This window comes from Oryx dammah, unplaced genomic scaffold, assembly GCF_014754425.2.
Source record: "Oryx dammah isolate SB20612 unplaced genomic scaffold, SCBI_Odam_1.1 HiC_scaffold_8, whole genome shotgun sequence".
Taxonomy (NCBI): Eukaryota; Metazoa; Chordata; class Mammalia; order Artiodactyla; family Bovidae; genus Oryx; species Oryx dammah.
In genome coordinates this window covers 22,709,522-22,723,582 of record NW_024070192.1, presented here as the reverse complement: position 1 = coordinate 22,723,582, position 14,061 = coordinate 22,709,522, and the positions used below count along the sequence as shown (strand labels likewise).

Here is a 14,061-nt window from a genome sequence, read left to right as displayed (position 1 = left end):
AGCCCCGTGTGAGGCTCCTTCTATCATCTGGGTTTGGGAGGCAATTATGGTTGTGTTCTGGGAGGACTAATAAACCCTAATTTGGTGTCTTTGGAGATTTTTCTAAGTGGAGAATGTGCTGAGTGGAAGGGCCCTGGCTCCCCAGCCCCCTCCACCACCAGAGCAGTGCCTCCCACTGGAGATTTTATTGGAAAAATGGTCCCTCAGCTCCAATGAAGAGAAGTTGGAACTCACTCTGTCCCTTTTCTTCCACACTTAACTCTCCCCACTCCCCCAACCACTTCCTGCCACTCCCTTCTCCCCGACTAGTCTGGCTCAATCGGAGCTGAGTCCAGCCCTGTCCAGTGATCTCTGTGGGTCCCTGGGGTCTCACCTGGTACATCTGGGGATGGATTGAGAATCATGAAGGCATCTGACAAGCCTGCTTTGACAGGGTGCTGGGACGAGCTGATTTCCAGGACGGGTATAGGGATCTGCAGAGGGGGAAGAAGAGGCTCCGTCTACCCCCCAAACATTCTTGGACCAGCTCTCCTTGGAGCTTCAGACCCATCTGCCTGGTGGGCGTTGGCTCCTGGAGGGCTGAGACATCTCAAACCCATCCAAATTCCAAGTCTTCCCCCACATCATCTCCAAATACGTTTCCTTTTTCTTTTCTTTCTCTTTGTGAATGGCACCTCCATGGAGGAGTCACCCTCAGCCTCTCCCGGCTTCCTTTCATTTCCCTCCTCCTCTGTCAAACACATCTCCAATCCTGTTAACTGGCCTGCTAACAGGCTCTCAGATCTATCCAGTTCTCTCCATCACCCCCAGCCTACCCCAAGCTGGCCCGTTCTGCTGCATCATCTCTCAGCATTCCCTCTGAGTCCCAGCCCTCTGCTCTCCGCTTTGAAGCCAGAGTGGTGTTTTTCAAGATTTTTTTTTTTTTTTTGATGGGGACCATTTTTAAGGTCTTTATTGCACTTGTTACAATATTGTTTCTGTTTTGCTTTTTCAGCTGCAAGGCATGTAGGATCTTAGTTCCCCAACCAGAGATGGAACCCACACCACCTGCACTTAACCACTGGACTGCCAGGGAAATCCCTAGGCCTCCTTCTTTCAGTCCTTTATACCAGCCATGCTCAGTCCTGCCACAGAGCCTTTGCATATGCTTTGCTCCCTCCCAGAACCCACTCCACCCTCCTCTTTGCTTCCTTAACTCCTACATGTTCTGAAGATTTCAACTCTTTTCCTCAGGAGAGCCTCCCAGGCTCCTGTTCAGGGAAAGAGCTCCGTGAAAGGCTTTCCCGGCGTCACTATTTAAGAGCACTTGCCCTCACAGTTACTATCTATCCCCCGAGCCAGATTCTCAGCTGCACAAAGATGGGCCGGCAGCCATCCTGTGAACTTCTGTATCTCCAGCACCACACCCTAAGTCTGGCGCACTACAGAGCTTCAACGTATTTGTTGAATGAAAGAATGGCCCACTCACCTCTTTGTAGCCAAAGACAATGCGGCCGTCTTGGTGCAGAGCCGCCTGGAAGGTGAAGCTGCCCCTGTCCTCCCGACCCTGGAGGTAGACGTGGTCCCACTGAACGACAAAGACTGTCCCTGGTGAGGAGAGCAGAGACTTGGCTGGTCAGGGAGGTCGTGCAGGGAGGAGGGCCCTGCAGAAATGGTGGCCCACGTGGATGGGACACCAGCTGGTGCCTTTAGCGATGATGGGGGCAGTTTGCAAATTTGACAGGAGGCAGAAGCTGGGCAGCCCACAGTCTGCCTCCCAAGCTGGAGAGGAGCCAGGAGACCCTGCTTCACCCTCCCCGCCGCCAACCAGGTACTATGATTGTACCTGTATCATCTCCAACCCCAAGCACGGCCCTGTCCTTCTTGCCTACCCTGACTCCCTGAGATAAAAAGGAGGAGAAACAGTAGAAACTTCTGTTCTCCTGGGGCGGAAGGTAGGTTCTCAAGGGACAACCTGGTGAGAGTAAGAAGCAATCAAGGTCTCTAGTATTTATTTCACCTCTACCGAGAGCCAATTGTTTTCATCTAATTTTCTCATCAGGTAGCAGGTGTTTTGTCCCCAGGTGAGGAAAATGAACACAAAGGTACGGTAGCTGCCATGCTGTGTGACTGTGGGCAAGTCCCTTGCCCTCTCTGGGCCTTGGACGCCTATAAAGGGGCTAGACCAAGGGATCCCCGGAGCTAGATGAATTAAACTCTGAGCTCTGATCTCACCATTGTCAAAGTAAGCAACTGTGGAGTTGTCAGAGTAGCCAGGGTTGAAGTTGGCCATCAGAGGGGCCACATACTGAGTCGCTGTGAGCATTCGATGGACCACATCACCCATGAAGATGAAGCCTGGGGTGGGAAGAAGTGTAGATGAGTCATCAGAGATGGACTTGCTTCCTCGTGCAGGAAGGAGTAGCGTAGATGGAGCTGGAAGTGAGTCTTGGACCTCTGGCCCCCAGCATCACATGTTGGGCATGGGTCTGGTGTATATAGAGCTACAGGGCCCCAGACTAGAGAAGGTTCTCTCTGCCCCTCCACCCATCTCTGTCCCTTGGAAAGTGCACAGGAATCCAAGATGGGCTCCCTCATATTAACAGGGAGCCTGGTCCCAGGAAACAGGCTCTCAGTGCAGTCTCCTCCCTCTCACTCACAGACTCAGAAGCACAAGGGCCAAGGGACTGCCCACACTGGCCTGTGCTGACCCAGAGGGAGACACATGCACCCACATCCACACACACACACAATTGAGTCAGCAGACGTGAGGGAGGTGGTCCGAAACACTCATGACCTCTCACCTGAGAGTGGGGTCCCAAGAGAGAGCCACACGTGGGACCCACCCCAGTCCATCTATAAGAACCTGTCTCCCGTGAACCTTCCCAGTTAGGTCTCAGGTTCTGGCTGAAATCTCCACACCCTCTCCCAGCCCCACAGACAAGGCCTTACCTCCGGTTGCTATGGTGATCTGCCGCAGAGGATGCCCGTAGAAAGGGAAATCAAAGGACAAGACCACTCTCTGCAGGGGACAGGAGAGAGTCAGCAAGGCCAACCTACAGGCCAGGTGGCTGGGCAGTCACACTGCCCCATGCTTATCTGGAATGGGGGGGGTGGGTAGGCATGTCCAGGGCAGGCCCCCAGGACCACAGGTGGGCACCCCAACTCTGGTCAAGCCCCCTAGGATCCTCTGGGAAGGCACTCCCCATACCCCAGACCTCAGGCCATAGCCATGCCCACTGACCAGGCAGAGTGGGCTGGCCCCCAGCCTCCCAGCTTGGGGCAGTGCTGCCAGGGACTGGGGCACTCACCGAAGCCTGCCGGTGGGTGTTGGAGAGGATTCTGTGAACTTTCACTTGGCTCTGGTTGGCCTTGGCCACGTCCACCCACAGCTCCTGGCTGCGGGGCTCGCTCGGACCATACAGACGGGACACGTAGTAGCTGTGGTTGTCCTCCTGCGTTACCCAAGACAGAGTCCACAGGAGGGTGAGGAGACAGCATGCTAGCAACCACCCTCTGCACCTCCTCCATCCAGATGTCTGGATAGAGAATTCACAGTCCTCCCAGACCATAGCCCAGAAGAGCTGGTTTAGGCCTGGGAGCCCCTTGCGTGCCGTTGGCCCTGGAGAGCTCAGTACCTGCCCCCTAGCTACGCCTCCAACAGCTCTGCTCCAGCTAAACCCATGCCTGCTCTACCTGTGCTGCACTCTGCCATCCCCAGAACAGGCCAGGGGGTTTTTCCTGGAGCCCTGAGTTCCACTCCCCGCTACCTCACCCCCGCCCCAGAGCATACCCAAGGCAGAGCTCAACTCGGGACATGAAGGAGAAACAGATAAGGCAGCCCCTAACAGAGCCTTGTTTTCAGGGAGCTCCCAGACTGAGGGGGAGACACAGCCCCCTGCCCTGGGGAGCACCCAATTTAACAGAGAAGAAAAATCTGAATCTTGGAAGCTGCCCATCTAAAGACAGAGGCAGATCCTTGATCTTGGGCATTGCTAGTCTAATGGAGGAGGTGGGACCCGTGCAAACAGACACCCTCTAGCAGAGAGATAAGACAGGGCCCATACGAGTCACTAAAGAGTTCAGAATGGGGAAAGAAGCAGCAATGATGTCTTCGAGACATATGCTTAACCTTTACTATGTGCCTGATTGGGACAAAATAAAGAATAAGCCAGAATCCAGAGGGCTGGGAGTTAATTCTGTAAAGCCTCTCCTGCAAGGGAGCATTTAGGGGCAGGATTTAAAGGAGGCTGGGAAACAATCAGCAGAAAGAGCGGAAGAGCCTGGGGAGGAGGCCATGTCAAAGCCTTTCAGCCCATCTGGGAGCGTAGCCGAGGAGGAGCGGAGGCACAGCGGGCAGGTCCATTTGGCCGCTGCCACAGCCATGGGGCTGCTGACCCGTGCAGAGCCCTGGGCGTTGCGGGTCATTAATCAGGCTGTCGGGCGGCAGTAGCTGCAGACACAGCAGAGCTAACCATGTTCTCCCTGCCAAGCTGCCAGCTGCCCAGGCAGCCCTTGCCAGGGTCCCAGCACGAGCAGGGTGAGGGTCACCTGCTCTCTCCACCCGCCCAGAGGCAGACTCTGTTCTTCTGACAAGTGACACACTCTGGGGCCTGGGGTTGGGGCAGGGCTGGCTGAAGACGAGCAGGAGAAACACAGGGCCAGGCGGGGTGGGGGTGGGGGTGGGGGGTAGATTTCCTTTGGCCACTGCCTGGTTCCTCCCCTCCAGCCTCTAGACTGCCGCCCCCTCCACCCATTCCTAGCACGGACATCAAGCAAATCTAAACAAATCGGAAACACATGAGGCCACACTCCTCTGCTCATAAGCCATCTGGGGCTCCCACTGCCCTGGAGACGAAAACCCAAACCTCAGCCTTGCACATGAGGTTCCACCATGAGCCCGCCCCACCCTCTCTCTAGCTTCACTTCTCTCTCTCCTCCACCTCTGCATCTGTGGGCACCCACTCACCAGACCAACTCCCCAGCAGTCTCAGGCTGCCAGTGGTCACTCAGGCCTTTGCATATGCTGATCTTCCTGCCTGGAATGACTCTGCTTTCTCCCCCGGCAGATCCCTCCTCTTCAATGCTCAGCTTAAAGATCACCTTGTTATTGATCTTCTCCCCCGACTTGCCCAGTGAGGACCTCCACCATCCACAGTAGTCCTCAAGGGGTGACTCATGGGTACTGTTTGTGAAAGTCACCTGGGCCCATGCTTGTTGGATTTCTGGTTTTACTCATGAAACCTCCTGAGGGGGAGCCAACCTGATGCCACCAACCATGGGTGTCCATGGATATTGCCTCCCACTGCTGCCACAGTCATCCACCCTGAGGTCCTAGAAGATGCCCAGAGGAGGAAGCACTGCATCTCAGCTTGCCCACAGGCATTGGAATATCTGTGCTCACAGCCTCTCTCAAGAAAGCAGCCCCTTCAGCTCCTGCTTCTTCCCTCATCCCACCCCCTGCCAAAGACCAGAAGTCACATTTTCCCCACTGGGTCTCCAAGTTTCCTATCCCTAGTCATTTCTGCTGGTATCCCCACCTTGACCACCAAAAAAAAAAAAAGGCAAAAAACGACCCCCCAAATCACTTGACATCGCTATGCAAAACAGTATGGAGGTCCCTCAGAAAACTAAAACTAGAATTATCATACGACCCAACAATCCCACTCCTGAGCATATAATTTAAAAATATACATGCACTCCTATCTTCATAGCAGCGCTATTCACAATAGCCAAGAGATGAAAATAACCTGAATGTCCATGGACAGATGACTGGGTAAAGAAGACGTGGCATATATATACAACAAAATACTACTCAGTCAGAAAAGAAGGAAATAATGCCACTTGCAGCAACATGGATACAACTGGAGATTATCATATACGTGAAGGAAGTCAGAAGGAGAAAGACAAATACCATATGATATCACTTACACGTGGAATTTAAAATAGGACACAAATGAACCAGTCTACAAAACAGAAGTAGACTCACGGACATAGAAAGCAGACTTGTGGTTGCCACAGGGGAGGGGGTGTACAGAAAGGATGGATTGGGAGTTTGAGATTAGCAGGTGCAAAGTATTTTACGTAGAGAGGATAAACAAGGTTCTACCGTATAGCACAGGGAACTCAATTCAGTAACCTGAGACAAACCATAATGGAAGAGAATATAGAAAAGAATGTGTATATATAAGTGTGTGTATGTGTGTGTGTGTATATATATATATATGTACTGAATCACTTAGCTGTATTGCCGACTAAGGTCCGTCTAGTCAAGGCTATGGTTTTTCCAGTGGTCATGTATGGATGTGAGAGTTGGACTGTGAAGAAGGCTGAGTGCCGAAGAATTGATGCTTTTGAACTGAGGTGTTGGAGAAGACTCTTGAGAGTCCCTTGGACTGCAAGGAGATCCAACCAGTCCATTCTAAAGGAGATCAGTCCTGGGATTTCTTTGGAAGGAATGATGCTAAAGCTGAAACTCCAGTACTTTGGCCACCTCATGCGAAGAGTTGATTCACTGGAAAACACTCTGATGCTGGGAGGGATTGGGGGCAGAAGGAGCAAGGGGATGACAGAGGATGAGATGGCTGGATGGCATCACTGACTCGATGGACGTGAGTCTGAGTGAACTCCGGGAGACGGTGATGGACAGGGAGGCCTGGCATGCTGCGATTCATGGGGTCGCAAAGAGTTGGACACGACTGAGCGACTGAACTGAACTGAACTGAACTGATAGCAGAAATTAACACAACATTGTAAATTAACTATGTATGCATGCATGCTAAGTTGCTTCAGTCGTGTCCAACTCTTTCAGACCCTATGAACTATAGCCCGCCAGGCTCCTCTCTTATTCTCTTCTCCAGGGGATCTTCCTGACCCAGGAATCGAACCTGGGTATCCTGCATTGTAGGCAGATTATTTACCATCTGAGCCACCAGGGAAACCTGGTAAATTAACTATAGTTAAATTTAAAAAAAAAAAGCTCCAAAAAAAAAAAAAAAAAAAACCTTCCAAGAAAGAAAGCCCCTTGCACACCAACTCATGCAAAGACACATGTACAAATGTGCCCACGAGAAGAGTCCGAAGGCCCCCAAGCTGCTTCCAGGAATCACGTGGTGAGTGGGTTTTGTTCCACCTCAAAGAACAATCACAGGGGGCCCTGACCAACACTCTGCACCTGAAAGTCTGCAGGACCGCAACTCTGAAGCCAGTTCAGGCTCAGCTGCGACCACCTGCCACAGACACAGCCATCGCTCAGTTCTTCTCTCCACTGGGTCCAGCAAAGGAGTGGTTTATTAAGCAGCATCAGTGGGCCTAACATTTTGCCTGAAGAAAGGAAACCCTAGTTTAGATGCTATTCAGCCCACCATTGAGATGTCCTCTCCAACCTCCACCCCATCGCCTTAAACTCTGAGCCCCTGACACAGAGGGACAGGCAAAATCACCTCTGCACCATGGCTCAGGATCCCTGAATCCTCGATGCCTGAGAAGGCTTTGCTGAGGTGAGGCGAGGCCTGTGCAGGGAGCCCAGAACCTTCCTTTTGCCCTTTTATAGAAGTAAGAGGGACCAGTGCCTAGCACAGTCAAGATTTTGGAAGTAAACTTGCTTCCCTAATTCCTGGGCTGTCTTTTCATAAAAAGTAGGGGAGGAGGACATGAGCAGCCAACAGAGCCAAACAGGGTCTAGGTGGCACTCTAGTCCTTTTAAAAAATATATTTATTTAATTTAATTAATTTATTTGGTTGTGTCAGGTCTTAGATGCGACATACGGGATCTAGTTCCCTGGTCAGAGATCAAACCCTACCAGGCCCCTTGCATTGGAAGTTGGGAGTCTTAGCCACTGGACCATCAAGGAAGTCCCTCTTTGACCTGGTGAACTAACCAGGTTAGTCCTTTTGAATGCACAGAAGGTTTAATTGTGTCCCTCATAAAGCTATGTTTAAGTCATAACCTCCACTACTTTGGATATGACCATATATGGAAATAAGAGTCTTTGCAGATGTCAAGTTAAGATGAGGTTCTACGGCATTAGGGTTGGACCTAAATCCAATGACAGGCTTGTTATATGATTGTTACAAAACAGAGGAGAGGGAGATTTAGATACAGAGACACAGACGGGACACAGGGAAGAAGTCCATGTGACAAGATAGAGACTGGAGTGATGCAGTTTACAAAGAAACACCAAGGATTATCAGAGGCCACCAGAAACTGGGAGGAGGCAAGGAAGATCTCCCCTAACCTCCGGAGTGACGGTGACCTTGCTGACACCTTGATTCAGATTTCTGGCCAAAACTGTGAGAGAATAATTTCTATTGTTTTAAGCCACCCGGTCTGTGATACTCTGTTACGGCAGCCCTAGGAGGCTAATACACAAGTCCACAGTTGTGTGATGCTGTGCCTCAAGGGGGCAGCCCTCATTGTCTCCCCCTTCTTGTCACAGTCCTGCTTGGAACATTCTGCGGCTTCCCAGCTGCACTCAGGTTGAAGGCCACATTCCTTACCATGACCTCCAAGGCCCTGTGAGGCAAACTCTAGACTTCGCCTGTCCAATATTCATTACCCTGCTTCTTTATTAATAGCACATTGATTTTGTAGCAAGCAGCAATGTAGTCAACTAAAAAACTTCATTCACTGGATGACTTAAGGCTTACCATGTGATACAGGCTGGCTTATGAGATATACTGAAGGTTCTAGTAGAGCCTTTTACAAGAGGTCAAATTTGACTGCTCATCCCTCTTGTCTTTCCCCTTCTCTTTATTCCTGCCTGGAATGCAGATGTGATGACTGGAGCTTCAACAGCCATCTTGTGAGCATTAAGACAAGTGAAAGGGTAGTCACTCAGTCATGTCCGACTCTTTGCAACCTCATGGACTATAGCCTGCCAGGCTCCTCTGTCCATGGGGTTCCCCAGGCAAGAATACTGGAGTGGGTAGCCATTCCCTTCTCCAAGAGATCTTCCCAATCCAGGAATCAAACCCTGGTCTCCTACATTGGAGGCAGATTCTTTACCATCTGAGACACCAGGGAAGCAATAAAGATAAGATAGGATAGTGGAGTGGACAGTTAGATAGAACCTGGGCTTTCAATTCCTGAAATACCAAGTGCTTGTCTGACTCAGGGCCTTGGTACTTCCTATGCCTCAAAACCTCTTTTTCATGCGGTTCAGAAGCTGACTCCTCATGGTCCTTCAGACCTCAGTCCGGTGGTCACTTCCTCAGGTGCTCTTTCATCAGGAGTGGCTTCCTGATGTCCCTGTTACACGGTCATCACACTTCGGTCTTCTGCCTCTCCGTGTGTTGCACACTTGCGATGACTGATTTGACTTTTAGACTTGTTATCTCCATACCTGCCTTTCCTAGAAGACTATAATTTCCTCAAAAGTAAGGTCAGCCTTTACCTATGGTGGGTTATTTTTAGGCTGTGCTGTACAGCATGTGGGATGTTAGTTCCCAAACCAGAGATCCAATCCGTGCCCCCCTGTATTGGGAGTGTGGAGTGTGAACCACTAGACCACCAGGGAAGTCCCACCTCTGGGGTTTAAGCAGAGTATGCGTTCGATTGGAGGATATGTTGATAAATGAATGACCAACCATTCATAATTTCAAACCATAGTTTGTTGAAAGCCTACTCTTCCTTTGTTTTATTGCTATCGCCATGCATTCTAGTGAGCAGGATGGGATGTTATTACCAAACAAAGCGAGACAGAGGCTCATGGGGAACAGGTTTAAAACAGCTGCCTGGAGGCCTGGAAAAGGGTCTGGTTTCCATCACCTAATCCCTGGGACTCACCTGGTGACATTGTTCAGCAAACCTCCAAGCATTGGAAATGAGAGCCCTGCACAGAAGCCACGCTCTGCAGTTGTGAAGCCCAAACAGACGCTGACACATCTCTTGCTATGTCACCTAAGAGGCAAAGGGTGGGGTGACTGGGGATGTGTCTTACCAGCCTGTTACTCTGAGTCCTCTGCCCATGAAGGACAAACAGCTCACCACCCTAGCCAGCGCTCCTCCGCTGAGGAGGCTGTGTGCTACTGCGGGATCCTGGGACAGGATCAGCTCATTCTTGGAGTTCCCAAGAAGCCTTCCAATGGCACATCTTAACTGACAGCAAGGAGATCGAACCAGTCCTAAAGGAAATCAACCCTGAATATTCACTGGAAGGACTGATGCTGAAGCTGAAGCTCCAACAAGGACGGCATCCTCCCCGAGCCCTGATGGCAGGTAACAGACACAAGCACCACTTGTGAAGGAAGCAAGTCTCTGGACAGCATCCCACAGGCAGGACATCAGGCACACGGCAAGTTGCCTCCAGCTCCCCGTCTTCTCCTCCTCAAAGGCTCGTACCATCACCTGAGGAGGCCCTTCCAGTCAAAAGACCTGAACTGGTACAGTTGCAGCTTGAAGCACATCCCTTGGGCTGTATTCCTATCTGGAGTGGGGCAGGGTAGGAGGAATTTGAGACGCAGGCAAGGGGAGAGGATGAGAAAAACAGTTCTTTGTCAAAAGAGGAAAGAAGGAGAGAGGGAGGGAGAGAAGGAAGGAAGGATGTTGCCTAATTCCTCAAGCTCTTCTCCAAGGAAGTGAAGCTAACGCAGGAGATCCTTTCAGGCCATGCAAGGAAACCCTGATCCCACCTGCTCAGACTCGAAGCAGGTGCTGGTAGTCCAGTGGTTAAGACTCTGCATTTCCAACACAAGAAGCATGGGTTCGATTCCTGGGCAGGGAGGTTCCCCATGCTGCCGCCTGACCAAAAACCACAATAGACCCAAGAGGACATGTACTCGGTCATGTGACTGAGAGGGCAGCAGGGCAGCAAGTGAGGAGCACAGGGCCTCTGTTGTAATCAAGGCCTTCTCCTAAGTGTGACTGCTGTTCCACAGAAAGGAGAAGGAAGCCAGCCCTCACATGGGGCTTCAGTAAATATATGCTGGATAAGTGAAAAAGAGACCAAGTTGCGGAGGGTCTCGAAAGACAGAAAAAGCAGCCCTGGTTCCTGATGGCTTTCTAGGTCGGAGGTCAGGCTGGAAGGTCAGGCTTCATCTCTAGCCCGTGGATCCCATGGTAGGCCTCTGAACTCTCTCTATAAACCTTTCCCAAGACAGCTTGAATGGCTCCTTGGGACCAAAAGAGCCCTAAAGAGAAGAGTTGTGCTCTAGGGGTGATCAGAGGAAGGATTTTGAGGGATAGCCCAGATAGTCCTTCACCAGCATAGTCAGCAAGAATCTGCATGGAAAGAGAAAAATGAGAAACTAAATTTCTGGGAGAATTTTTCCTCAGCTGCCATGTTTTTCCTTCTACAAAGTCAGTTGCCACTGGCCTCTGGGCTTGGTGGTGGCTTGGGATTCACCAGCCATGGGGGTGCTTCCTGTCTGCCACTGCAGGTCCCTTAGCATGTGCCACCGGCATGCAGTTTTGATGGTGCAAGTCCACTCGTGGTCGACCCTGAAAACTGTCTCCCAGTAATCCTCCTCCTCTCCTTCCTTCAGTAGCAGAATCGCCCAGTTTTTGTTAGACACATGGGCATCCGGCTAGATCACATTTCCCTGCCCTCCTTACAGCTACATGTAGCTATATGACTATGTCTGACCAATGGAAGACGAGAAGAATGATTCCCCTCAATAGGAATGTAGGGGCTCTCACCTTTCTTAGCTTCCATTGGCTGGGATGCAGATGTGATGGCAGGAGCTGAAACAGCCATTTTGGACCATAACATGAGAGATAAATGTTGTAGAGGGAAGCTGGGTGTCTAACACCATAGAGACACCATAGCAACTCCTGCTTACTTATGCTCACACTATTACATGTAAGAAAGGAATAAACCTCTTTCATGTCTAATTACCTTGTCAGTTGGTCATTTTTACAATAGCTGAATCTGTATCCTAATTAATACAAGCTTCTAAAGGGCCTCCTTAGGCCACTCAATCCGAAGCCTTCTTCACTGTTTTCCACATAGATATGTCTCCTGAAAGGGCTTCCCAGGTGGCTCAGTGGTAAAGAACCTGCCTGCCGATGCAGGAGCTTCAGGTTTGATCCCTGGGTCGGGAAGATCCCCTGGAGGAGGAAATGGCAACCCAATCCAGTATTTTTCCTGGGATAATCCCATGGACAGAGGAGCCTGGCGGGCTACAGTCCATGGGGTCACAAAAAGTCAGACACAGTTGAAGTGACTGGGCACAATAAAGGAAAAGGACTTAGAGGCTTGCCTGGCAGTGAACTCACCTGAGGAGTTCACACACTTCACAGCTGACACCGCATTTGACCTGCTATCTGTGGGGCAGACCTGTTACCTCGGAGCGCAGCCTTCCAGGCACTGTGGCCAGAGGCTTGAAGCTGTGATGGGGGTGACCTAACACTACAGAAGGGCAGAGAGCGCGGCACAAGCCAGACCACTTGGCAAGTCCGCCAAAGGGAGCCATGTTTCCTTGAAATGCCTGTAAGAAGCCCCAGTGGGTAAACCACATTCATTTGGGGAAGCAGCATGACGTGGCTTTCAAACTTTTTTGGCCATGAAACCCTTTCTTCCAATTAACCTTCCATGGAGGCGCAATACATAAATTACATCAAAGTAAAGCACTCTGCAGGGAGAAAAGAGAAGGCCTGGAACCCAGCCTGCTGTTCTATTTCCCTCTCTACCACCCTCCATCCACGGTGGCCCCTAGAGTACCTCTGGGAACCCTTAGGGTTCTGTGGACTGCAACTTGAAAACCACTGTTCTAGGATCAAGGGCTGGGGCTGTGGAGTTAGCAGACCCAAGTTCAACAACTAGCCTCACTATATAATAGTTGGTGCCACACATTCCTCTCCCCTCTGAGCATCAGTTCCCTCATCAGTAACCTTTCTCACAGAGCTCTTGCAAGAATTAGACAAAACATGAGCACATAAAGCTCTTAACCCAGCAGCCACAGTAGGGGTTTGAAAAGTGGGAGCTGTTATGATAAATCTGTTGAACCTTTCCAGGAAAGGTCTTGATTGTGGAGGTTGCCTCCTCAAAACCATCCCCAGCTCCATCTTCAGCGCCTGCTGTTTCAGTGTCTCTTCTGCCTCAATTATTCATGCTGGGAGCCTGCCAGGCACTTCATTTCTGACAGCGGGGCAGCATTTACCTTGGCTGAGCTCAAGCCGTTTCTGGACAAAAACTGGCTAAGCTGTCACCATCAGCCCATCACCTGCCAGCCAACTGGCAGGTGGAAATGCTGGGGCAGGCAACCAAGTGTGCCCTGCAGGGCCTGTTGAAGAAGCCAAACTGGCCGTGCTGGTTAGAATGGTGGGCCAGGCAGCAGGGTCCAACCCAAGACATGCTGAAGGGATTACCGGTATCCCACTGCCTGCCTCCACTGCTCTAGGAGGCCTTACAAGGCCAATGGAAATGTTTTCTAGATCCCTGCTACTCAAAGTGTGGCCCAGGGACCAGCACCTTCAGATTCACCTGAGAGCTCACCAGAAATGCAGAATCCAGGTGCGTGTGTGCTAAACCACCTCAGTCGTGTCTGACTCTTTGCGACGCTATAGACTGTAGCCTGCCAGGCTCCTCTGTCCACAGGATTCTCCAGGTAAGAATACTGGAGTGGGTTGCCATTTCCTACTCCAGGAAATCTTCTCAACCCAGGGAATGAACCCACATCTCTATGTCTCCTGCACTGGCAGGCGGGTTCTTTACCAGTAGTGCCAGCTGCAGAATCCAGACGCAACCCCGAAACTGCTGGATCAAAATCCACATTTACACAAGCTTCCCAGGGCATTATTTGGCACAATAAAGTTTGAAAAGCTCTGGTCAAGAACTGCCCTCTGTATGGACCAACATGTCACTTATTTTTGTCTCTGAGATCTCCGAGGACAGAAAGACCTGAGTCCTCATCCTGGCTCTGCCACTCACTAGTTGTGCAACCTTTGCCCAGCACTTTAGGTCTCTGTTCCCAGATAGTATGAGAAACACTTGCTTCCTGGAGTGTTGTTGTTCAATCGCTCAGTTGTGCCCAACTCTGTGTGATCCCATTGACTGCAGTACGCCAGGCTTCCTTGTTCTTCACCAACTCCCAGAGCTTGCTCAAACTCATGTCCATTGAGTCGGTGATGCCATCCAACCA

At 50.9% G+C, this 14,061-nt stretch overlaps 1 protein-coding gene across 1 annotated transcript in view; it reads right to left on the bottom strand.

The window, feature by feature from the left end:
* The window catches only part of PLXDC1 (plexin domain containing 1), a 63,566-nt gene that overhangs the window by 29,218 nt on the left and 20,287 nt on the right, over positions 1-14,061 (bottom strand). The window contains exons 3-7 of the mRNA XM_040245509.1: positions 3,291-3,434; positions 2,932-3,001; positions 2,215-2,337; positions 1,469-1,587; positions 374-473 (exon numbers count right to left, since the gene is read on the bottom strand). Coding sequence (XP_040101443.1) covers positions 374-473; positions 1,469-1,587; positions 2,215-2,337; positions 2,932-3,001; positions 3,291-3,434 — 556 coding nt within the window. The remainder of the gene's footprint in view (positions 1-373; positions 474-1,468; positions 1,588-2,214; positions 2,338-2,931; positions 3,002-3,290; positions 3,435-14,061) is intronic.